This window comes from Rhopilema esculentum, chromosome 11 (genome assembly GCF_057945365.1).
Source record: "Rhopilema esculentum isolate cy_ngs chromosome 11, ASM5794536v1, whole genome shotgun sequence".
In the NCBI taxonomy this organism is placed as follows: domain Eukaryota; kingdom Metazoa; phylum Cnidaria; class Scyphozoa; order Rhizostomeae; family Rhizostomatidae; genus Rhopilema; species Rhopilema esculentum.
Window position 1 is genome coordinate 4,428,079 of NC_142825.1, and position 25,721 is coordinate 4,453,799.

General features: G+C 37.5%; 4 protein-coding genes across 6 annotated transcripts in view; 2 read left to right on the forward strand and 2 right to left on the reverse strand.

Annotated features, from left to right (window-relative positions):
• LOC135694000 (ATP-dependent RNA helicase A protein) overlaps positions 1–6,021 on the forward strand; it is a 30,130-nt gene extending 24,109 nt beyond the window's left edge. Inside the window, exon 29 of the mRNA XM_065212625.2 lies at positions 5,694–6,021. Within this exon, the coding sequence (XP_065068697.2) occupies positions 5,694–5,913 (220 nt within the window). The 3' untranslated portion in view covers positions 5,914–6,021. The remainder of the gene's footprint in view (positions 1–5,693) is intronic.
• LOC135694007 (uncharacterized) lies at positions 1,426–5,176 on the reverse strand. The gene is made up of 2 exons (XM_065212635.2): positions 5,020–5,176; positions 1,426–2,571 (listed from the first exon to the last, which is right to left on the reverse strand). Exons 1-2 carry the CDS (start codon positions 5,052–5,054, stop codon positions 1,596–1,598), a joined length of 1,011 nt encoding a protein of 336 aa, XP_065068707.2. The 5' UTR covers positions 5,055–5,176; the 3' UTR covers positions 1,426–1,595.
• A 131-nt stretch (positions 6,022–6,152) lies between the features above and the next one.
• Positions 6,153–15,197, forward strand: LOC135694004 (uncharacterized). The gene has a single exon (XM_065212632.2). The coding sequence runs from the start codon at positions 9,298–9,300 to the stop codon at positions 11,512–11,514; it is 2,217 nt and encodes a 738-aa protein (XP_065068704.2). The 5' UTR covers positions 6,153–9,297; the 3' UTR covers positions 11,515–15,197.
• On the reverse strand, positions 14,593–24,727 carry LOC135693836 (uncharacterized). Of its 3 annotated transcripts, none has more exons than XM_065212418.2 (2): positions 24,414–24,727; positions 14,593–18,633 (listed from the first exon to the last, which is right to left on the reverse strand). In XM_065212418.2, the coding sequence occupies exons 1-2, from the start codon at positions 24,539–24,541 to the stop codon at positions 17,670–17,672; spliced, it is 1,092 nt and encodes a 363-aa protein (XP_065068490.2). In that variant the 5' UTR covers positions 24,542–24,727; the 3' UTR covers positions 14,593–17,669. The 3 variants fall into 3 exon arrangements, with proteins under 3 accessions (XP_065068490.2, XP_065068492.2, XP_065068491.2); XM_065212420.2 differs by lacking the exon at positions 24,414–24,727 and adding an exon at positions 22,271–24,395; XM_065212419.2 differs by lacking the exon at positions 24,414–24,727 and adding an exon at positions 22,263–24,395.
• Positions 24,728–25,721: the final 994 nt, after the last annotated feature.

Genomic DNA, 25,721 nt, shown 5'->3' on the forward strand with positions numbered 1-25,721 from the left:
AAGAGTTTTTGTTGAAATTAATTTTTTATTTTTTACAAATGTTTTGCCATTTTCGAATCGAATGTTCAAACTATTTTAGTTACACTTAATGAGCAGGCCTGGCCATAAGACTTTCAACAAGGGAGCAGTAAACAGCTCTCCTAGCAATTTCCAGGTGATTTAAAGCTATTTGAAGGTTAACAAGAATAGAAGCAGAGGAAAATCGATTTCAAGGAGAGCAATTTTATTTTCAAAGCAATTCAGGAGAGCAGTCTGTAGCTCCCCTACAGCATTTGAGGAGAGCCTGGAAGCAGAGCAAGAGCTATGGCCCTCCTCAAATGGCCGAGCCTGTAAATGATTATAGATAAATTGAAGGACTGTCATTATTTGGCTACAGAGGGTCATTTGTAGCATTTTTGCTTGGCAGTGTTTCAATGCAAAAAATGTGAAGACTTCATCAACCAAGAAGCATTAACCAGATATGTAATCGATAACAAAAATTGCAACAAGGGCAAACACAAGATAATACATTTAAGTTAGGGCTGTACTGGTAAGGAATGGCATCAAAGTGAATGACCTGAAAAGTGGAGATCTCCAAGTGATTTCTGTTGTGACAATAATAAATATTTTGCAACCCAGCATAAAAAACTGGTGTTTCATATTCTGCTGTCATTTTCCACCAGTAATTTAAATTGGTTTGCAAAGTCTTCCCCAATCATCCCCTTCAAAATCCAAATTTGTTCATACTCTAAGGGTCTTAATGGAAGGGGGGGGTCAGAAATTTTTCAAAAAATAAATAAGCGGGGGGGGGTCCTAGTAAGTGGGGGGTCGGAAATGTGAAAAATCTGAAAAATCACACGATGATTATTTTTTAGGGTCAAAGTAAGGTTCCAACTAAATTTCTATGTATACTGGCGTTCATTAAAAAAAACAACGTGATAACGACTACAAATCGACCAAGAAAGAACTACCCTGAGTAATTGGAAATTGTGTGATGTCAAAGTGCAATTTTCAATCACCTGTGGTAATTTTTCCTTGGTAACCCTGCATGTAAAGGAAAGAGGACAATTTCAACAAATATCAACACTTCTTTAAAATATCAGAACAAAATGAGAACAAAACAAACTTTTCAAAGCTCATATATAAATTAATAAACAGGGGTTCCAAATAAGCTAGGGGGTCAGAAAAAAATCGAAAAAATTAATAAACGTCCCCCCTTCTATTAGAGACCCTAGAGTAGGTCTTTTTTGGTACAACAAATTCTTTGAAAAACAAACTTCTTCTCTTAATACATTACATATATATATACATCATATATACTTTATATATTTATGTATCTATCGTTGAATGTTTAAAATGTATAATATAACCTAAATTGGTATAAGGAAAAGTTTTCCTTTTTTCAAAAAATATATTAAATATTGAAATTTTTAAAACTTTTTGAGAGGAAAAATCTAAATCTCATTATCATATTTTCTTAGTATTGTCTTAAGTCTTATTTCCAGTTTTATGTATTGTCCTTAAAATAAGAGTTTGTTTGGTATACTTGCTGTTGGCTATACAGCAGTGAAAATAGATGAGATTTTGGTGTTGAAGTGGCATTGGACCTTGGTAAGCTATTTGGCATTCTGTCCTGAAGCTATTGATTGAGACAGCAACATCAGACTGTAATTTAGCTGCTCTCCAAAGGATGTTAAGGATTTTGCCATTGTCTCAACAACATTTTCCAACCTTTTGGCAGATTGTTCTAGTTTTTCTGCAACATTTTTCTTCATTTCTAAATCTTCCTTAGCTATTTTTATCAAAATCATATCTTGTTGCTGAGCTGAAAGTTTTTGGTCCATCTTGGCACGTTTTTTGTTGCTAAGATACCCACCCTTTGATTGTTCTGATGGTTGAGACTTTTTTGAATTAAAGATTTGATCCTCTAGTACTTCCCTTCCTTGTGCCTCAGTCTCATTAAGTAGAATATGATTTTGTTGTTCATCAACATCATTATTATCATTCAAGATAAATACTTGTGGGGTGATTGCTTCTTCTATTTTGATCTCAGAAGGGCACTCACCCCAAATCTTCATCAGGTACTCCCAGTTTTGGAGAATGACCCTTCCACTTTCAGATCGGGTACCTTCCCTAATTGCCGTTCTAAAATTGCGCCTGATCTTTTTTACTTTTTCCCTGATTCGTCCATAACCAAGTTTGATACTTTTCCTTTCTTCTTGTATGATATTGAATTGTTTGTGATGTTCTTCACTATTTAATCCTTGAGTTATGCTGGATACTTTGACTGGACCAAAGTTTTCAGGGGGGTACAATGCAGCCATCATTTGTCTGACATCTTCATACATTTTTACCAAATCTGATTGAATGTCTATACCCTCAAGTTCCTTTCTCTTTTTATAGTCATGAAGGCAAACGATTAGAAATTTGGTCATCTCATCATTCCATAGCCACCTGGTTGCTTTTATTTTTGCCTCTGTCTTTTCAGCTTTCAAAGGAATGGGTGGTGTACTTTGAAAGTTGCCAGCAGAGCTTAAGGATACTTTTTCCTTAGAGTCACCTGACTGGCTATCTTCACTTTCTAGCATCATCCTGGAGAAATAACAAATTGCAATCTCTATACAGAGCACAAATAAAATATTTGCTCTTAGTTACTCTGAGAAATAGCTATATGTGGCAGGTCAAAAAATTAAAAGCTCTTCTAAGAAAGGTACTACTATGGTTTAAGTAGGTACTACTGTGGTTTAAGAAGGTACTACTGTGGTTTGATCTATCTGTCAATGAACTACTGGCCAATCAAGAATTTGCCTTTCCCCTTATTCACAGCATGCACATTGCATCCCGGGAACAGGTGTATCAAGCCCCTCCTTGACAAAGCGGGTCACTGTGTTTTCTACTATACGTGTTTGTGTTGCCAATACGGAAAGTCGAGTAGAAGATCAACAAGAAATCAGCAAAAATGAAACCGTTCAACTGTCAGAACCTGTGCCTAGTTTTGATAAACACTCTTGCAAGGGCCAGGGGATGATAAAGCATTCGGAAGAAGGAGAGCCGGGAGCTGAAGATACCAAGAATGTTTCCCAATAAGCAAATTGCATTGATGACGGGCAACCTTCAAAGAAGTTGCAAATGAAGAACAAACCCAGAAGGGGTGGATCATTTCATTGGAAAAGTTACCTGAGTTAACTGAACATAACTTGGAAGATAAACTTATCAAAGATGCTGAAACAATGCCTGATAAATTAACGCTAAAAGCATACAGAAACAAAATCCAGGGTTACAAGCAGGGGCAGACACTTGATAAGATATTGGGGGGGCAAGCCTATTGTTTTGATCAGATGACATCACATTTTCCCATTAAACAGGTAGAACAAGTCTATGGTATTCCAGAATATTGGGGGTGACTGCCCCTCCCCCTCGCCCCCCCCCCCCCCCAGGTGTCCACCACTGGTTACAAGTTATGGAAAGAGGGCTTTGTTTCCAAGGTTAGAGTAAAGCCAGATATTAGCTACAATGACTGCTTGTTTTTCCTGGTGTAAGCATTTGCATCTGCTTCAATGAAAAGTGCAAAATATTCTGTGTTTTGTAATTTAAATTAGACCTCTGGAAAAGTAATGTTTGCTAAATGCAGTTGTAAAGCAGGCTAAGGAGGCTGCTGCAAACATGTAGCTGCCTTGCTCTACACTAACCTTGACTTTAAAAGTCTTGCCTATGTTCCAGAAGATTTGACATGTACCCAGGTTCTCCAGAAGTGGAGTGTTCCAAGCAGGAATAATTAATTTATCAGGCATTGTTGCAGCATCATTGATAAGTTCGTCTTCCAAGTTATGTTCAGTAAACTCAGGTAACTTATCCAACGAAATGATCCACCCCTTCTGGATTTGTTCTTTGTTTGCAACTTCTTCGAAGGTTGCCTTAGGCCTAGGCCTGTCGTCACAGCAATTTGCTTGTCAAGAATCATTCATCCCATAGGGGCTACACCCCTGCAATTATTTTGAAAGTGTTGTAAAAATTTCCTTATAAATTTGGCTGTTTTTTTGTAATCTACCCACCTTAGGTGTCAAACAGCCCTACAGTTTTGTGACTGGCCAATCCAAAATATGTAAAATGTATAGCAGTGACTGCTTCTCCGTTTTAAATAATCTACATTAATGGGTCTCTTGCACTAAACGCATCCTTTGAAATATTATTGATTGCAAAATTGTGTTTAAAAATTAGGGGGTCCTCTCTGCTTGATTAGAGAGAATTAACCCACAAAAATAGGGATCAGAGTTTAATACATGATTGAACAAGGCTTTATTGGCAAACTTCGGCCTTATTGGCAAAACTCCCAATTTACAAGTCTGTACCTAAAACCTTGACTATAATAACGTATTTTTGACATGATCAAATTTATAACGTTACAGAGAAATATCACATTTTAATCACAAATGATAAATTTCCTACCCTAGAAAGATGATCTAAAGGCATAGTTATGCAATATTAAAATCCTATTCAAACACACGGACTTGTGACCTGAGTGTTTATTTGCTGTTTTCATCAGTCTCAGCAACATGGAGTTTTTCGATTACAGTCAACTCCGCTTATAGTCACTCCGGTTAAAGTCGCATGACTGGTTACAATTTAGCTCCGTTTACAGTCACACTCTGTTTACAGTCACAAGTTTTCAAGCAACTTTTGGTGTGACTATAACCGGAGTCTACTGGAGCAGTTTCAATTGTATTTTCGGCATTTAGTTGAGAATCTCACCCTGTGTTGAAATCTCAGCCCGAGGTGAGATGCCGTGTTGGGTTCAGCCCATATTGCGATTTTAACAAGTAAACACCATCATTGCTTACACCGCAAACCTATTTGAAATTCAGCCTGTATTGAATTCAAAACCGACTGTGATTTCTCGTGTAAATGGCCGAAATTAGGCCTATTTCCTAAATTTATTATGTGGGTTGAAAAAAACCAGAGGGGGGGATGGCAAGATCTTGTGCGAATAAGATACACCAACATATAGCTTCTACAATATAAATTAAAGAAACGAATGCTTACTTTTTTCGTTTGCCAAGCAATATCTGACCTTCCATATTGTTTCATTCGAAGTAGTGCCAAATCAAAACGACGAGAACGAGCTATCCCGTGGCCGTTCAACACGGGCTGACCTGAGAAGCGATTCAATGTGTTTTCGACACTGGCGGATATCAGGTTACGCTTTATGATCATGATTATCGAAAACACAATAAGGACGTCCCACAATTCACCGCATTTACTTCAACACAGCTCGAGCTGAAATTTTGTGACAAGGTCACACTGAAATTTTCTGTCATGTACATGAGAGAGACCACCCGTGTTGAAGTTTCAAAAAGGGTTGAAATGATTTGTTGAATTTGGCCCTTGTTGCTTTTTTATCCTTTACCGCACAGGGGCGTAGCTTGAGCATGGGTAGGGGATGGGGGTCACAGTAGTTCTCTTGGATAGCCCTTCAAAATGAATCCTAGATACACTTTGCTTTTGCCAAAATGATAAATGTCTTTGTGCTGTAGCATATAAATTGAGCTGCTTGGTGCACAGGCAGGGTTCAGATTTGCATATCAGCTGCGTAGAAATCCTATTGTCTACACTGCATTGTCTATTATTCAAAAGGATATTGCCTTTAACTTCAATACGCCCCAGCCCGTGCTGAGATTTTCTTCTATACGGCTCTGATATTCATTTCTCCTTGGCAGCCATGCTTCTTCTGGAAGACCCACTGGCTCCTTTCGTGGCAGGCACTTTAGTCAGCAGTATGCAAGACCAAGGGGGTATCAAGGACCACGGCACTACCGAGGCAGAGGAACTGGTTTCAGGCCAGATAATTTTTCCCGTGGTGGCTTTCGCGGAGGCAGAGGTAATATGCAATTTGGATACATGAACCAAAGAATGCCGAACCCACGTGGCTCCTATTAACGGTCTACAACACCTCTCTCTTAAGAATATATATACAGTTGAGTTACATTATTAGAAACTTTTTTTAACTGTCTCCGTTTACATAAAGAATTGATATTAAGAACTTTGGATCCTTTTTTTTCTTGTCATTCTTTCTGTTCAAAATTATTTCTTCAAGAATAACAAGGACTCTCCTTGAATTTGCATAAATAAGAAGGAATGCTATTTTTATCATCCTTTTAATAAATTGATATTCATCTTGCTTTATGTCTATCCATTTTTTATCTTTGGAAGTTTGAGATTAAAATTTTACACAAAGAATTTGACATAAAATAGAGTTCGCAATTGTGACGTCACAAAAACTATTTTTAGAACTTTCAAATTTTGACCACATAACGCAAAAGAACACCACGAAATACTCCCATGCATGCAAAATCAGTTAAGTTTGTCGAAAATCGGGTGAGCTATGGCCCATAGAAGATTTGAAATTTGCTATCGGATTACTATGGAGCGTCGTTTGTGTCCGCCAGTAAAAATACAGTTTTTTTCAAAATCTTTTGTTCTGGATGTTAAATTTTCCCTTGGCCCCCCACTTTTCAACCTTTGTCGGAGCCCATGATTAAGATTATAAAAAAATCTTCCCTTCGGCGGCAACCATGGTGCTGCCTCCGGTAGTAACTTTATTCTACCTTTGTCCTAATCTACCAATCTATAGAGTTGCTAGGTGTCAGGGGCATTCACAGTAAGTATGAAGAAACAGAGACAAAGATAAAAAAGAATTTTAAAAACCTTTCCAGCTAAGGCAAAGGTTATGTGTTGTGGTTATGTGTCTTTCATAAATTTTGTCGGAAATTGTTTCTTTCTGGCAACCTCCAGCCACGACGCCCCTGTGACTGACAACTTTCCGTATATCTTCGCTAGACATCTTAAAGCTGAATACGCGAAGTCAATACCTAGGCACAACGTGACTCATGGTTCTTGATTCTCCCGCCAAAGCGCAATGCATCTTGGTCACATCATTCCACAATGCATCATGTCATATGAAATTTAAAACGCCATATGAAATTTGAAACGCCGTATGAAATTTGAAACGCCATACAAAAGGAAACACCACTCGAAGTATAAAGCCATATAATAAGTAATGACACGCAAAATGTATAAGCAGTGGGAATTTGATATGTTATAGAGAATTTGAAAAGCCACACGAAAGGGTAAACAAATTATTTAAATGCCATAGAATAACATAATGTCATTAGAATTTAGTTAAAGACCATGTAGTATGGGGGTAAATAGCATGTGAAATTATAAAACACTCTACAAAAGGTACAATTGTAATATAAGACATAAACGACGCTCCATAGAATACTGTTATTTTGGCTCGGTTCATTAAGTTGGGGCCAGAGCCTGTGCTCATCTGCACATATCTCAGCCAATTCGGTACACCTTCAACTGATTTTGCAGATTTAGAGCTATTTCATGATGCTCTTTCGGGTTATGGGAACAAATTTCAAAAATTCCAAATATAGATTTTTTGTGACGTCATCACTTGACAACTCTACTAGCATGATAATGCAAGAAAAGTTGACAAACTACTGTTACCTTTTCTATGCAAAATAGTCAAGCATCCCTCCCCTCTTTTGGCAGCCATATTGCCTAGCTCTGCTCCGGAGAATGGGATGTAGAGCCATTTGGAATAAACTGTGCAACGGGGAAGCAGATAAAATGCACTAGTTCGCAATAGAATAAGCAAAACTAGGTGTTCCTGCAAGAAACCCATTTGTTATATATTAGGCATTTTTTGAATTTACATGAAGAGCTATATTTCTCTGGAATTTTAAGTTTTGGCATATTCACCCATGAATTTTTTCTGATGTGCCTGAAGTTGTTGATAATGATTTTCAGTTGTAAGGTTTATCATTAAATTGTTTCATTGCAATAAAGCTTCCCGTGATACCATGTTATTCATCAAGTAAACTTTGCTTCTATAAGAAACCCATTACTAGAAGATTAAAAACTCTCGAACACTCTCAGTCGATTAGAAACTTATAGGTCTTAACCGACTGTAGTTAATAATTATTCTTTCAGAGGAATGTTTTTATGCTTCGTAGAAAATAATATCAGACTGCTAAGCATACAAGGACGAAGGGCGCATTTGAAAGATGTTGTGGTACATTAATTTGAAGGTACCCTTACCAGACCTGTTTCAAGAAGACGTAACACGATAATGCTCATCCTTTTGGATAGGGCAGTTGCCATTCTTATCTGGTAAGACATGATGAGAAATTATGGAAGTGCATATTCATCGGGCATTGCTGCAAAGATGCCTTTTCAGAACAAAAATAAGCCCTTCAAAAATGTGAAAGGAAGGTATGATTTTACCAGAGTCCAGAAAAGTTGTCGATCTTCCTCCTGCCAAGCGTATCTTACTATAAAACCTTCCTCGTTTTTAATGTGGATTAAATGGGCGTGGTCTGAAAGTTGGGGGTGCTCATCTAGTTTCAACCCCTTTTCTTGCAACTCTGTTTTTCCAAAACATTTTTAAAAATTGTAGTTTGTTTTCAATTACAGATATTTTGGAACAGATAGAAAGTAGCATCCCTATGTCAATTAATAACAAACCTCCAAATTTTCACAAGCCTCCAAATTTTTGGCCACCTTTCTCAATTTCCTTTTGTTTCTACAACCTTCCTCCGGCCGGTGGCTGTGGGGCCGTGATGTTTTCCTGATTTTACCCAAAAGACACTTTTTTGGAGGGCACATGCTCCGTTTTCCCTAGTTTTAAATCTCTTTGTTTTTGATTCCCCGGAAATCGGATCTTACCTATACGCCTATTATCTACTTATGTTGACAATAATTTCTGAAACTCTGACCTCTGTTTTTGGACGAGCTCATAAAAATGGGTTTCGGAAGGTTCAGCCTTCAGTGCAAGTTTCCGCTGTTCAGGGTTATTTTAAATTTTTGCCGCGCCTTTAAAAGACCTTCAAAAATTTTAGTAGCGCGGGAGACTTATTCGATAGCGCTACATTTAATTCACGTATTGGAATAATCCAAACAATTGCATAATGTTTTGTCAAAAGCTTAAAACTGCAATCATTATAAGGTTCCGACAATGCTAACTTAACCTCCCTTTGAAGATGCGTTAACAAAATTTGTTGTTGCAGTGTCGTTGTTAGGAAACCAGGTTAAAGACGCTCGTGTTCTTGTTCTCGTGGGGATCAGAAAATTATCGGACAATTCGATGACCAAGTAGGCGTCTAAAACAGTTAACACAACTGAGGACATAACAGTTGAATTCTTACACGAAAGGTCCTGAAATTTGCGATTAAGCGGGTCCGTTCGAATCTGGCGGGAGAGCCAAGGAAGTCTACATCCTTATGTAAACAAACTCGTTTCATCGTTTGAGAAATGGCTCTTGTTAGGAGTAAGTCGTCTAGTTCGATTCATGTACGAACAGAAGATAAACTACCTTACCAGAAAATAACACAAGCATTCCTGCGCTCCATAACGGAAGACCCACTTGGTTGTATAACCTTCCTTGATCTATCATTCTGTGACATCAAACGTATACAGGGCCTTGGTGTTTGCGTTAATCTTGAAGTGGCTATTCTTCAGGGTAATTTCATTGATACTCTTATTGATGTTAGTATGTGCCCACATCTATGGAAACTCAATGTGAGCTGTAACGAGTTGAAGGATCTGGCAGGGTTTGAGAAGTTCAAATCATTTGGTACATTGATTGCATCAGGAAATCAGCTTGATTGGTTGGAGCTGTCAAAGATTTCTCATCTTGAGATCATATCATTGTACTTGCTTGGAAATCCTAAGCTGAAGAAGGATTTGAATTATCGCAGGCATGTCATAAAATGCTTGCCAAAGGCCTGGTCACTTGATGGAGAGCTGGTTACTGCAGAAGAGAGGGCAAAAGTTGATTACTTCTTTTGTAAATCTGCAAAGAGTCAAAAACCAGTAAGACTGAAATTACCAAGTCGCCAGTTTGTTCCAACTTTCATGAAAGATGGGTCAACATCCAATATTTACGGCAGAAGAACTGTATCATTTTCAATGCATTTTGGAATGAAAGAGGTGCACAACCATGCACTTGATCAGAGAAGACTGAAATATATTAGCAAGAATCTAAATGATGACACTAATCTGGAATCATGCTTGGAAACCAATGATTTGCTACAGCATTGTTTTGAGATGAGGACTAACTGTGTCGAGAAGGGAAATATGTTTCTCTTGCTGCTTGTTTCATCCTTGATTTTTGCCATTCCAAAGGTATTGCTGACATCATGTCTGGAGGTGATAGGAATGAGTGGTGAAGAAATTGATATGTGCATTGAAACACTCAAATTGCAACTACAAACAAGAACAAACATAGCATCTACTCTTTTCTCAGCTATCAAGCTGGAAGGTTTAACTAAAGGAGTCAGTGTCCGTCTTTATGATACTTTAAGATCATTAAACTACCGGCTTGTTGAAGTTGCTTATGGAAAAAGTGATATTGATGTAGAGGCTAAGTATCACCATGTTATTGCTAGTGAGATTGCTCATTTATTTTGTCTTGTTCCAGATTTTACAATTTTTCTGGAAGATCCGAGTGTCATTAGCATACTGTCTTCAGCCACACTTAACCCTAATATCGAGCATGACATCCATGAACACATTTGCAAATGTGATGTTTATAAATCAAAAGAAAGACTTTTAGAGTTAATAACAGTGCAAGTCAAACAGGCAAAGCAACATAGTCTCTTTGTTTACAGTAATTATTTCAAAGAACCTAGAGATGGGCTCAAAGGTCTTAACATTACGTATTATGAAGCAAGAAAGTCTCAGAGACCATCAACTGCTCCTTTACTAAGAAGCAGAAGTCTAAATGCAAGTCTTGAACATAGTCCAGCTGTTGGTGAAAAAGTACTGCTAGGGCCCCAAAGACTGGCACATATTGTGTCAGTTCCAGATACAAAGGTTTTGCTTGTACAAGTACATTCTTTGCCCTCATCCAAACATCTCCAGGCAGATTACCAAGAGTCTAGTGAAACAACCCAGTCTTTGTTTTACATCAATAGAGAAGATTTGCAGTGGAATCAAAAGTTTATGTCTTGGGTTATGGAGAATAAGTTAAATAAGCTAGCTGACAAAGTCCAAAGTAAAAAGTCTCATGATCAAAGACCAAGACTGGTGCTGCAGAGGGTGACAAACTTTCCAAGTCAGCGGAGTAAGTCTTCATGCTCTACAAATGACATAGATAGGTTTACTAAACAAGAGTTGTCAATCAGCAGTCAGACTTTGTTGGATTTGAGAAGTAGTCATAATTTCAAAGATATCAGAATAAGAAACTATGGAATTGAAACTAATTTGAAGGATGAGCATATAGTTGGCAGCCAAAATCAGAGAGACAACAGCAGTAGCAAGATGCCAACACTGTCAGAGGGTGACTTCACTGAATACCCAGGTCAATACAGGGTGTTACAAGGGAATGTCTATCATCTGTATGATTCTAAATCCAGAAGTACTCAAATGCCAGTTAACTGTTTGATTCAAAGGCCACAGACTAGTTACAGTAAAAGATCAGACAATATGTTCATAAGAAGGTCAAACTGGCCAAAAACTATTTGTTAGTTTTGATGTACTGTTTTCTATGTTCTTATAGAGTAGTCTTACTTTTGTACAAGTTGGCCTTTTCCTGTAAATAAAACACTTGAAAAGGCCACAGTCAGTGATTGTGTCTGTATTGTTTATTCTTGAATATATATTCATATAAGAGTTTATTTTCAAAGATATTCAATAGATTGTTTCAAGTTGTGGATGTATTGTATCACAAGGTATAAATATAAGTGTCAGTGGAACAAGCTGAAAATTTCAACTTTTTTGAAGTATCTCATTTCCAACCCTGAAATGATGTTTTATTTTAAGCCTTTCTAACCTAAATTAGTGAATAGTAAGAATCCAAAATAATAAGAATTTTGCATTTGTTCACACATAATTAATAAAGTGAATACTTTTCTATTTTTGTATTTTTACCCAATATTTTTGAAATTGGGAAATCTGTTTTGAAACAATGTGATGCTGCTCCAGGGACTAAGCCAACGAGGCACAGGGGCATTGCCTGCTTAATTAGAATTTTTTGCCACCCCTTGGCCCGTCCAAAAATTTTACCAGTCCACGCAACTTGATCGAGACGATCCTTGATCCAACTGCTGTTCTGCTTCACCCTGCGTTAAATGCTTGTTTTCGGCACTAAGCAAGGTAGATGCTCCCAATGAAGACGCCAAGCTCCAAAATTAGACTCGAACTTCCTTCATTTTAAAGGAAAATATTTGATGTTACTGCAGTTTGATGAGGCTTTAAATATTTGGAAGCCAAAACCTTGAAAACTCTGTTTCAAGTAGACGAAATTATAAGACTCCGCTTCACCTATCGTTATAGCTTAGTTCCCATATACAGTCAATTTTTATTTATTCTAATAAATACTTAATGGAAAACAAAACTTCCTTCAAATATTACCGTTTGAATCGCCAGTGAAGGAAATTTACAAAGGCTATACAAGCAGCTCATTACATTGGAAACATTTTTTATCCTGTGCAAGACGATAAATCTGCATCAAACTCTGTATCAATTGCGAGATATTAAATTTTTGAGGGTTCTTCAATATCGCTACTTAAGCCTCTTGCAGGTACTGCGGAGCAGGTTAAAGCCCCCCCAAAGCCCCCCCCCCCCGCTTTTTTTAGACCCCTACCTTTTCTCAACGCTCCGCTGTGCCTGTCTTGCCTTCAAGTAACAAGCAACGAGCTCATTCGCTTCGCTCAGTTGAAACACATAAAAGCAGCATACAAAATTAATTATCTTATGGCCACACCCAAAATATCGCTTCCGGGTATGCGGAATTCTAACCGTATTCTCTGATCTAAACCAGTTGTTTTTCCCCCTTAACATAAAAACATGCAATAGCATATCTGAAAGCAAGGTTGAACCAGGGGCGGACTGGCTGGTCGGGCTATTCGGGCGATCGGCCGGTCGGTTTGAGGGCCGGTTGATAAAAGTGCAAAAAAATAAATTAGCTTAAAAAGTAAATGCGAGGCAAAAAGTATACCCACGCGTTGATCTGTTTGCCTTGAATTTTCAGAGACTTTGTTGGAAAGAATAAATATACACGCGGGTACTCAAAAACCATGGAAATTATGAATTCATTATTGTCACCGCAGCCCACTTCTTCAGGGAACATGTTATTGACATTTTGTTATATTTTCTCTTGACGGTATTTCCTTTTTGGCAACTTATTATACTGTAACATCCCTGTTTCAATGCGATAAATAAAGCCCCGGCCAAACGACTGGACATTTGCACTGGTCACACACTGGACATTGCTCACTTGTTCAGAGTATGGACATCAAGAAAATATTGGTGGTGGCAAAACGACTGAACATTGTCCAGTGAACTTTTTCCCTGTTGAAGAATGCGGGTGGGAAAACTGGCAACAGGGCATCTCTTTACCTTTGAAAATACACTTTTCATAGCCCTAACCGTGTTATCGTATGAATACATCAATTCGACCTACGGCCTCATTTTGAAAAATTCTTCAAATTCTTTTGTACAAAATTTTACCTCAGATTCGGATTGACAGCAATGATTTTAGTCTACTTGTGAGTTTTCATTATGATATTGCTCACGATATTGATTTTATGACGACATAAAGATAAAAACTTTATAAGGGATTTGACCGTGATTGGCGACTAGGGGGGTAAAGTTTCCCCCGGAACGATTTTTGCTGTCAAATCCCTTATAAGTTTCCAAACTTCATTTCTCGGTTAAATCTAAAATACAAGCTCAAACAATATGAAAAATGGTATCCCGCCTAAAATTATGACGATAAAACCAAATCTGAGCTTAAGAAAGTCGTATAATTAAGTTTGGAGAAATTTCCAAAACGAGGTCGTAAGTCGAATTGGTGTATTAGAGTGTATTATTGAAAAGTGGCTAGGACTGCTAGGTTCATCAAAATCACCGTCCTCGTGCTCTCTGACATCGCTTTCCTAATCGGAACTAAAGCTAATCTGATCTGAAGACTCGTCGTTACTAATGCAATGCCTTTTTCTGCTATTGGTCGAATTGAATTTTCACGTTATTTCCATTTCGTTCGCGGTGTTGACTAGGAAAGTTTGTTGAAGATTTGAAAATGGGATATAATTGCGCGTGCGCGAACTGGACAATGTTCATTAGGGTGGCAAATGACTGAACATTTCTCTACAACATCTATGAACAAAAAAAAATTTAATCCTGTTCACTGAACATTTTTGGCTGCCTTCAAAATCGACTGAACAACATTCAACATCGCTGAACAAGACTGGACAAGGTGGCAAAACGACGCAACATTTACGCTGGCAAGATTTTAACCTGCCCCGATGTCTTTTTACCTAGCTTTTGCTTGAAGCTGGTCATGTTTTTCCCTAAGCACAAGCTATTGCTAAATGTAATAAATTTAAAAGTCCAAAAATTAGAGTTCACTAAGCGATTTGCTCTGTGATGTGAAGCAATGAAGAGGACATACGTAGAACAAGGGAAGAGCAAGAAGACTTCAAACAAAGGTGGTGCACAGAAATTTCGCGAGGAAAAGCTGCGAGACTTAAAAAGGATTCAGCTACGATACAAAGCTTTTTTTATCAAGGAAAAGCCACAAACGTCACAAAAGACAGCAGGGTCTTGCTCTTGCTCTTTTCAATAAACTCATACAAGTTATGGTAAATTTATTAGGCATATACTATCATAAGTCAAATGGAACCCCCGCCCAACAGGGGTATGGTGTTACACGATATCATTTCAACAGGGGTGCCCATGTTTTCTTTTGGGGTCAGAAATTGACAAATCGATATTTTTGGGCTGCTGAAAATCATTGTGGTTTTCCGGAGGATTAGAAAATTATTTGTCACAAGTTGAGTGTGATAGAAGCTTATCTACTTTAAATATATAATGAATATATTACGTGGTAATTTTTCGCAGCCAAACTTGGAGTCCTTCGTGTTAATGTTCTTAAAAAAAACACCTTTCAGATGACATCTAGAACGATCACATTATCAACATATAAGTTACTGTATTTAGAAAGAAAGTCAAACCAATGAGTTATAATTTTTGTTCATTTACCATTTAGTCAGCAAATGACATATTTAACATGTTCTGTTAACCAGCATTTACCCATGCACAAAACTACTGAATTCAAAAACTTGTTTCCCTTACAGACTAACATTTACTTGCATTTTCCGAGGAGTTTTTTAATTGCTGTTTTTGTGGGCCGGTTTGATCAAAATTTGCCCGGGCCAAAAAAATTAGCCAGTCCGCTCCTGGGTTGAACCACACAAAGCGAGGCCCGATCCGCGACCCCTCTTTTGCCCCAGCTGTGACTGTAGCTATTATACGAATTCATATATTCCATGATTCTATCTATTTAATAACATACGTAACACGATGACTGTGAAAATATAATCATATATTTTCATTAATATGAAGTTCATTTAGTTTTGTGCTTTAGGTGTTCTGTTTTGAAATGCTAGGAATTCGTGTATAAACAAACACGATTTTAACAATAAGGTGTCGTTAAAAGGCTGTAGTATTCAGGGGTTTACCCCTTGTCTCTTACAGAGGCGTTGCCTGTTAACCACACCCAACGCCGCATACCCAATTCAACAACACACACTGGTAGCGTTAGGTGTGTGATAGACCAGGGAGTATTAGCCCTGAGGAGGAAAATAAATGCAGGCACTGCGGAGCGTTGAGGAAAGTGAGGGGTCTTAAGAAAGTGGGGGCGGCTAAAACCCTATGTAAAGAGGCGTTACTGGTAGTTTATTACTTAATATTTGGAATTTTTGCAAAACGTAGGGGGGGGCTAAAGCCCTCCAGCCCCCTGCTCCGCGATGCCTGTAATGGTAAAATCTATTGCCTTATTTAAATTACTGAAAACGAAAACTCAATTCTGAAAATTTGATGGTCTCCCGTGCGACCTGTTCGACATCCTGTATCTGCCCCTGACATGTTCCCTCAGCCCCCCCCCACCCCACCCCGTGGCGCCGCTACTGATAGAAAGCATACACTGTACGAAAAGATACAGAGAAAACTGGCTCCTTTTCACAATGGAGAAAACCCAGGTTCAACCCTGTTTGACTGGCGTTAGTTACTCTTGCAGCCACAAAATCTGTGTTAAACTTTATCAAAGGCTTGTCATCAAATTAGCAAATATAATTGGTTATTAAAGGTCTCCGCGTTTTCGATTTTCACCCCCTTTCGAAATCGAAAACGCGGAATTCTCATTCCTTTAAAAAATATTTCCATTCCAGAAGCTCAAAGCAAAATTTCACTTTTCCGCGTGTTCCGCGTATTCCGCGTTTTCGACCTGGCCCTATTATACACCAGAAACTGTTGATTTGTTTGCTTTGCTTTTCGTACTGTTACCGTTATGTTCTGTTTGTTTATTTTTCGTTATTTTTTGTCGTATGAATTCTTCATGTTGCTGTTTCAACTAATTTATCACTGCACAATTTTCCATTTATCATGGCACATTTTGGATTGATCACTGCACAAATTGGTTATCAATGAGCCTTAAAAAAAGGCCTGCTTTTAAGCAAATCCACTAAAGCAATCCTCCTTATCCTATTGATGATTTCCTATTGAGATACTATTGGGGGGGGGAGTGACACCCCCTTCTCACACCCCTCGGTCGTGACGCCCCTGCTTTCTGAGCATTTATTTTTTGGCTGATGGTCCAAGTCCTTGCCCTGTACTTATAACTGCCAATCCTGGCAAATCAAGTATTAGAGGAGAAGAATTGAGTCTTGGCAAGATACAGATGTCAGAGAAGACTTATGTTGAGAAGAAAGAGATGGCAATAGTGTAATCCTGGAATATATCAAACTGGTTGGCAATATAAAATTAATTGGACGATGATCTAAGAGGAATGAATACTGAAATTAAAATTTCAAGAAAACTTTTGGAGAAACTGTCCTCTTAATTGGTTTTAAAAATATTTCATTAAAAACAACTTTAGATTTTTTACAAATGTTTTTCCATTTTCGAATTAAATTAAAGTTAAAAAACCATTACGTTAAAATACACGAGTACATGTTTATAGCATTTTTGTTTGGTCGTTTTTTAAAAACTGAAAAATGTAAAGACTGTGTCTACCAAGAAGCATTAACGAAATATATTAACAATTGAATGTTAAATTGAATGACCTGAGTCAAAGTGGAGATCTCCAAGTGACTTTTGTTGTGATGAAAATAGATTTGATAATTATCCAATAAAATTGGCTTGTTTTGATTTCATGCAAGCTGCACTTTGATCAGTTTTCCCCACTGTGATGGGAGTACACTTGAATGGAAACGAACTGTCACTTAACCTTAGCATCTGCCTTTCAGCTCTCACCATTCAAATATTTTGTAACCCAGCATAACTGGTGTTTCTATTCTGCTGTCATTTCCAACCACTAATTTAATTCGGGTTACGTTTTATAATATTAATAAGTTTTTTCAATTTATTTTATAAAAGAGATGGATCCTAGGAAAAATTTTGTATTTTCTAAAAACATTTAAAAATATATGAAATATTTAAATTTTCAGAGCTTTTGAGAGGAAAAGTCTAAATTTCATTATCATATTTCCAGTTGGTTAACTGTGACGGTTTTCTGTATTGTCCTTAAAAAAAGAGTTAAAATTGGTATATACTTGCTACTGAGTGCGTCATAGTGGAAATATGTGATAATTTGATGTTGAGGTGGCAATGACAATGCTTGGCTATTTGGCATTCTGTCCTGAAGCTGTTGATCTTGACAGCAACATCAGGATGTTACTTAAGTCTGTTAAGGATTTTGCCATTGTCTCAACAACATTTTCCAAACTTTTGGCAGATTGTTCTAGTTTTTCTGCAATATTTTTCGTCAACTCTAATTCTTCTTTTGCTATTTCTATCGTAATCATATCTTGTTGCTGAGCTGAAAGTTGTTGGTCCATCTTGGCACGTTTTTTGTTGCTAAGATACCCACCCTTTGATTGTTCTGATGGTTGAGACTTTTTTGAATTAAAGATTTGATCCTCTAGTACTTCCCTTCCTTGTGCCTCAGTCTCATTAAGTAGAATATGATTTTGTTGTTCATCAACATCGTTATTATCATTCAAGATAAATACTTGTGGAGTGATTGCTCCCTCTATTTTGATCTCAGAACGGCACTCACCCCAAATCTTCATTAGGTGCTCCCAGTTTTGGAGAATGACCCTTCCACTTTCAGCCTTGGTACCTTCCGTGATTGCCTTTTTAAAATTGCGCCTCATCTTTCTTATTTTGTCCCTGATTCGCCCATATCCAAGTTTGATGCTTTTCTTTTCGTCTTGTATGATATTGAATTGTTTGTGATGTTCTCTTTTATTTAATCCTTGAGTTATGCTGGATACTTTGACTAGACCAAAGTTTTCAGGGGGGTACAATGCAGCCATCATTTGTCTGACATCTTCATACACGTTTACCAAATCTGATTGAATGTCTATACCCTCAAGTTCCTTTCTCTTTTTATAGTCATGAAGGCAAACGATTAGAAATTTGGTCATCTCATCATTCCATAGCCACCTGGTTGCTTTTATTTTTGCCTCTGTCTTTTCAGCTTTCAAAGGAATGGGTGGTGTACTTTGGAAGTTGCCAGCAGAGTTTAACGATACTTTTTCCTTAGAGTCACCTGAATGGCTGCCTTTACTTCTTAGCATCAACCTGGGGAAACAACAAGTTTCAATCTTTTTGCACAAATAAAATATTTGCTGTTAGTTACTTTGAGAAATGTGCCAGGTCAATCAACTGATCAATATACAATGGTTTTAGCTATCTGTCAAGCAACTATTGGTGCTACACTCCTGCAATTAAATGCAAAGTGTTGCCCTTAGATGCTTAGTTATTTCTAATGTGTTAACATTGAAGCATCTATTTTTAAACATTTCCTTATAAATTTGGCAGTTTTTTTTTAATCTACCCACCTAAACCGTCATGGCACCACTGGGGGGCCTGGGGGCATAAGCCCCCTCCCCATTTCTTCTAATTTTTTACAGATAAACATTTTTTGACCATTTTTTAACTTATTTTTGAAACAGAGCATGAAATAAAAAGATAACAAACTGTTTATATACTGCTTGATTCAATTTGTTCTATTTATGCATCAATTCAGTAGATAACTTTCTGTATCACTGCAATGTCTGCATTTTGATGTGTAAACATGGCCTACTGAAAATTCTTGATACAAAGAAGATGCACATTTTATTTCAGGAAGTAAAGTTCTTTCAATTAATGCAACAGCTTCCTGTCATTCACATTGATATGCACTCTGAACCAAAAGTCCCCCTTTCTTTCATTCCCTAATGCCTGTCACTAGTGTTTTTACATGACTCCTTCGTTTCCAAATTTTTCCTAAAAATCAATAATCAGTGATTTTCTGAGAAAAGTTGAATGGTCTATTCTGAGCAGTATAGTATTTTGTTAAATTTCAGTCTAGGGATGCATTTCAAGCTATTCTAGAAGGCTTAATTTAAAAAAAAATTTGGCATGTCGGACCCAACCTTGGTCTAATTTCTCTGCTTTGGTGCCCAGGGGGAGGAAGCACTGGAAATTTTTCTATATGGGGAGAATCCATCTGATAATTGTTGGCTAGAATTTTTCTTGTGATGTTATACCTTTGGGTGACTGATTTAACAATTTACCCTTTTGATACTTATGGGTCAAAATAGCACATAACAATATCAAAAACATATATTTAAACTTATTATTATTGGAAAAAGTCTAAATTACTATGACTGGTCTCTTTTTTGTTCAACAACATGATTCTGTATTTTGGTATTTTTGGGTTTTATGGACACTTTTTAGCCTATAATTTTGGGTCGGTAAAATTTTTTTGATACTTTATAGGTGAATTTCTATAATTGTGAATGGAAATCCCCATATATAAAAAGTTTGAGTGACTCTTCTGGGCTTAGGTGTTAGAAAAAGTCAATACCATTATGTCATAGACCAATCCAAACTATGTAGAATCTATGGCAGTGACAGCTTCTCAGTTTTAAATCATATACACCAATGAGTCTCTTGCACTAAACGCATTCTTTGAAATCTAATTGATTGTAAAAATATGTAGAGGATGCTCTCTCCTTGATTAGTCTTATCAATTAAGAGCTCTTCCTTCAATAAATTACTCACAATATACAAGTGAGTTTTTAGAAATGAAAGAAACTTAACTGGGACAAAAGTAAATCTGGCATTTTGAAAGGGCTTTTTACTTCAGTCAATAGACCCAAACGTTGTTCTTTTCTGGTTATAGTTATGGGATAAAATATAAAAAACTACTTCTTTTGTTTGTTTTGGTGTACTATTTAATGGTATGCTTAGAACAAAAGAAATTAACCCATAACAATAGGGAATAGAGTTTCATACATAACTGAACATAGAGGGCTCAGATTCCAGGGCTGGCAAAAGCTCCCAATTTACAACTTTGTACCTAAAACATTGACATGAGATATACCACAATTTAACCCCAAATTATGAATTTCTTAGCCTAAAAAAATGATCTATAGGCATAGGTATTCAATATTAAAATCCTATTAAACACATGGACTTGTGACCTGAGTTTATGTTTCTTTGCTGATTTCATCAATCTCTGCAATATGAAGTTTCTCAATTTCATCCATACCCCTATTTACTCCGGTTTAAGTGACTCCGGTTAGTGACCCTGTTAATGTCACACAACTGGTTACAGCATTGTTAATAGAAAAAGCTCTTCTGTTGACTTCTATTGAGTTTTTTCTACTTGTCATTTCTTAAAGACTGAACACTCCAAGAACAGGCTGAACACCCTTTAAAACATATCAAAATCGGCATATCATTCGAAAAATAATTTGGTCAATCAATTAAAATAAATTTTGGGGTGGGAAAGGGCCTGATAAGTCTAATGCTGTTGGTGTTGTTACAACCAACTAATGTTTTGCGCACCAGAAGTGTGAACATGGGGTTTATACATGTGGAGCAAATTCGAGTTTGACTCCCTTTGTGCATTCAAGCAATTTCCTCTTGTTTGGCAAATCTTTCACATCCAGTGACAATGAATGCTATTTAGAATTGTTTAAACAGAGATATTCCATTAGCAAAAATACCACATGTCATTTGAATACCTATTGTCCTCCAAACAACTATTCTTCCCATCCGCAAATTTGTCCAAATGGTTAAAATTAAAGGGCACTGCTGAAATAACTTTCTCAGTTACATACAATTTTTTCATGAGAAAGAAGCTTTAAGCAGTTTGCTGAAAATCTTGACATGCCTTATTTATGTTTCTTCAATAAGGGGTCATCCATAAAGTACTTACGCAGTTTGAGAGCAACTTTTTGACACCTGAACCCCCTCCCCCTTGTATGCACAAGTACACTTTTCGTGTACCCCTCCCGTTTCAAGGTATAATGCAAATAATTGAGAGTTTCCAAGGGGATTTCAGGGATTTGTCCATATTGACCATTCCTTGTCATGATATATGTTAATGCAGTTGTCTAATTTATGTAATCACATGAAGCACATCAAAGCAGATTCTTTAACATTGAGATTATTGTACCAGATGTAGCAGATGCTTTTTATTAAAAGGCAAGGCTTTTTACATAGTTTAATAGCAAGTTCATCTAACAGAGCAGATTTTAGGAAGGATGAAAATATGCAACAAACTTACCATTAAAATCTCTGCCATAAGAACAATGAATGAGCAAGCTTGCAAGGCTCAAATTTCATGTTTAGAAATTTCTTAAGCGTACGCACTACATACCCATTACACCCCTCCCCCCTATGCAAGTGTACGATTTTTGGTCGACCCCCCCCTCCCTCTGAGTGCTTACCTGTGCTGAAAACGTGCTCAATGTTTTGTGGGAAATTAGTAAATTATAAGTACGTATAAATTTTAGTTATTCGTTTGTTTAAGGAACCAAATCAGATACTTAGAGATACAGTAAATTTAAGAGACTCGTTGAAACAGACAATAAGGAACCATAAATGCACAGAGCATTCTGCATGATGCACAGGCACATGGTTAAATTGCAATAAAAACCGTAAGATAAGAAGTTTGGTATATTAATCAGTATTATTAGATAAATGGAGCAATTTCGTATAAAAGATTTAAATAGAAACACTAAAGTAGAGTTAGAGTAGAGTCGCTCGAAGTGTAGGTAAGGGACGAGCAACGTAGAGTCACGTAACAATTGTATGTGGAATTCAGCAGAAAATTAAAGATGTACGAAAACGATATGCTCTTTTTCTTGAGAAATTCGGTTCACTTCTGAAACCTCTTGCGAATCAGTAGAGTGAAGCAATTAATGCAACATTACCTACGTACTTTATGGATGACCCCTAAAGTAACGTTTCGTGGTCAAATTTTATGAATGCTCAGGGAATCTTTTACAGAATTGTTTTGAAGCGATGCTCCAAAGTTTTGCTGAATTTCTCCCCTCAAAACAGCAAACCGATCATTAAATTTCTTTAAACCGAAGTTGAAGGAATGGTGAAAGCATTTTTCCAGCCATAACATCGCTGCATATTCCCGCCATAACGTATCGTTTCTCATAATTCTGATTGTGAAATTGGTCGGCTGAGGCCCGTGGTCACAGTCACTGTGAGCCGCCATTTTGCCCTACCGCTTCCATACTTTTGCGACCCCAGTGTATTATGTGGGTTGAAATCATTAGAGGGAGGCAAGATCCTGTACGAAAATCAGGACCGTCGAGAGGGGGTGGGGTAACCAGGGTAGTTACCAGGGGGCCCGGGGCCTTGAGGGGCCCGTAGAAAATATTGCATGTACTTTTGGCTATGAGTTTTCAATTAGCAGCATTAGCATGACCCGATTGATATTCGAAATTTAATCTTTCAACATGGGATCAACAAGCTGGTCTATGATGAGGGCCTGTTCTTGTTAAGGTTTATAATTAGAACATTGACGATACGATCATAATATACTTCTCTGGAAGCCGAAAAATTCGATTGCACTTACATATATCTACTTTTAGGTCAAATGTTTTAGTTATTCCTTGTGTGGACTTCCTATAAACGTAAAAGTAAATCTTCCATTCACGGCGTACACCAGAGAAGAAGCACATGCGAAGAACCAAGACAAATCCAAACGCTATAAAAGTCTTTATCAAAATCACTAAGCGGGATCACGATCCAACCAACCCCTGCGATGTCATCTTACAGGCACAAGTCTGGTGCTCAGAAAAGGCAGGAAAAAAGATACGAGAAAAAGACACCACAGAAAGTAGAGAAAGCACTACTGATTCGTCATTAGATCAAGATACTGTTCATAGTGGATCATCTAGTTTTGATGTCGGCACATTGACCGGATTTCCAACGATAAAGGAGTTAGAAAAGGTTGTTAAAATTGGTCATTTGCCTCATCCTCCAGAGTTTCCCAAAGATTGCGACGGCCACAAATTTCCAACAATGGTCCTAAATGTGAAGCAGCAAAATGGGGAGGTAGTAAAAAGCTGGCTTGTTTTCAGTCCTACAAAGGCTGCACTCTATTGTTTGCCATGCAGGTTGTTTGGGCACACTATTAATAATGGTTCAAAATAGAAATTGACTTTTCCTGATGGTTGGGGAGCGAACGACAGCTGGAAAAGATTGTGGGAAATAATTAAGGATTTCGCCATAAGGAAAGCAAGAAAAGATTAGGGATTTCGCCATAAGGAAAGCAAGAAAAGCAGTTTTTTAAACATTAAATTAACTCTGATTTTTAAACTGATTTGTTTTAATGATTTGTTTTATAAAGTCACTAATTACATGTTCTGTTAAAGACCTTAAAATACAAATTCAAGTGTTTCAGGGGCGTTTATTTCAAAATTCGTGCCTTTTACAGTCCATCTAACTGCATTGCTAAGGGCGTAACCCAAAAAAGGTTTTTGCAGCCTTCGACGGTGGGGCCCCATGACAGTCCCAGCCCTGGGGCCCGGCCCGTCTCTCGACGGCCCTGACGAAAATAATAACACCAACGGATAACTTAGGCCTGGTTCAAACGTCGCACTTCTCATGTGCCGAACCTAACTCTGTTTGGAGCGACACTTGAGCACCTTTAGCGCGACTCCCGTTTCAAACGTCGAACTTAATCATGTCGCGCCAAATGGGTTTTAGGATTGTTACATGAAGTATCTTGGTTAAGGCGCACAATCTCAAATATTTATTTGAAACGCATGCGCCCTCAAAGAAAAAAAATATTAAAGTGAAAGAAAATGAATTAAATATAATTATGCATTAGGTTCGGTACATGACAAGTTTGACGCTTGAAACCGTGCCGTGCTGGAGCCGTGCAGCTCGGCAAGCTCTGCCGATCCAAACTAATCTGCCGCTCCTAATTAAATCTGCCGTACCAAATTGATTCAAACGTCGCGCCCCTCATGTACTTAATTCTCGAGTTAGGTTCGGCACATGAGAAGCGCGACGTTTGAACCAGGCCTTATACTAAATTCATTAATGAAACGAACGGTTACCTTTTTCGCTTGCCTGTCAAAACATCCATGTTCTTCAATGTGTTTGTGTTTTTGACACTGGTGGATGTCAGGTCACGCTTTATGATCATGATTGTCCAAAACACAATAGAAGACGTCCCACAATTCATCGCTTTTACTTCAACACCTTGAGCTGAAATTTTCTGTGTGCGAATTCCCCGTCCCGGGTTGACGTCATTTATTATGTATCTCTCTATCTATGAATCTTTCTCAACAATGGACTTCAGAATTGAAATCTTCATTTTTAGATTAGAGTCGCGTCTCCCCTTAAGGAACGATTAGATTTTTTCATGGATTCTGACTGTGCAATAATAAAAATAAATATGAAGGAGTTTGGGTTTGTTTATCTTCAAAAAACGCGCGAAATTATTTTGCTGACGAAATTACTTTAACTCTTTGCTAATTATTGTTGTTTCATTTTGTTCTTAAAAGCTAGGAGGATATTTTAAAAGTAAGTGGAATGTAAACGAAAAAGTTGTCATTAGATCTTCAACACTTTTTTTTCCTGCACCTCAACTTTCTTGGTCATTCCCTCGGTCGGTTTTTCAGCTGAAACAAAACCAACCCCCACAACGTGTTTCTTTATCTCCCAAAAAGGAATATTCGTTGAAACCCAAACAATAGCTTGCACAATTTTCATTCACCGGAATTTTTTATCAGGAGCACTTTCATTGGCCTAGTGGCTTCTTCAATGGAACGGCGGGCTTACTGTTGTGATTCATGAGTGGATGAACGTGTGACACGTGATTAAGTCTCATTCAAGTAAGAAAACCAAACTGGGGGATAGCTTTGTTTTCTTTAACCTGAATTTGAAAACAAATGGCTCAATTGAAATCTGATTTGATACTGACGAATGATAAAGGTAGAGGGAAAGAAGGCAGATAATAATTCCCGGTTTTCCTAAATTGTGCCCTTTATGCATGCCTAAATTTGAGTCGTTCCATAAGGGGCGATGGCCTAAGTTATTCACGAAGAAAAGTAGCCTGTAGTAATGTTGCTCGTACAGGAAGAGAGAAAAGCCGATAAGACTGTCTTTACACAAACATCTAGATTATAAAGCAAAGAATGTGCTTGTAGTACTTTTATTTTACTAGGAAGTACCAAAAAGCTGAGGAAACAATTTTAACTAAAATCGTTCCAAAAGGGGCAACGTGACTCTGGTTTATTTTGAAAAAATATGTTGTTTTTGGACCATTCGGTCACGAGTTACAGTTTACAGTTACAGTTACGAGTTACAGTTACAGTTACAGTTACAGTTATATATGGACGTTTCTTTAGATTTAACCGGAT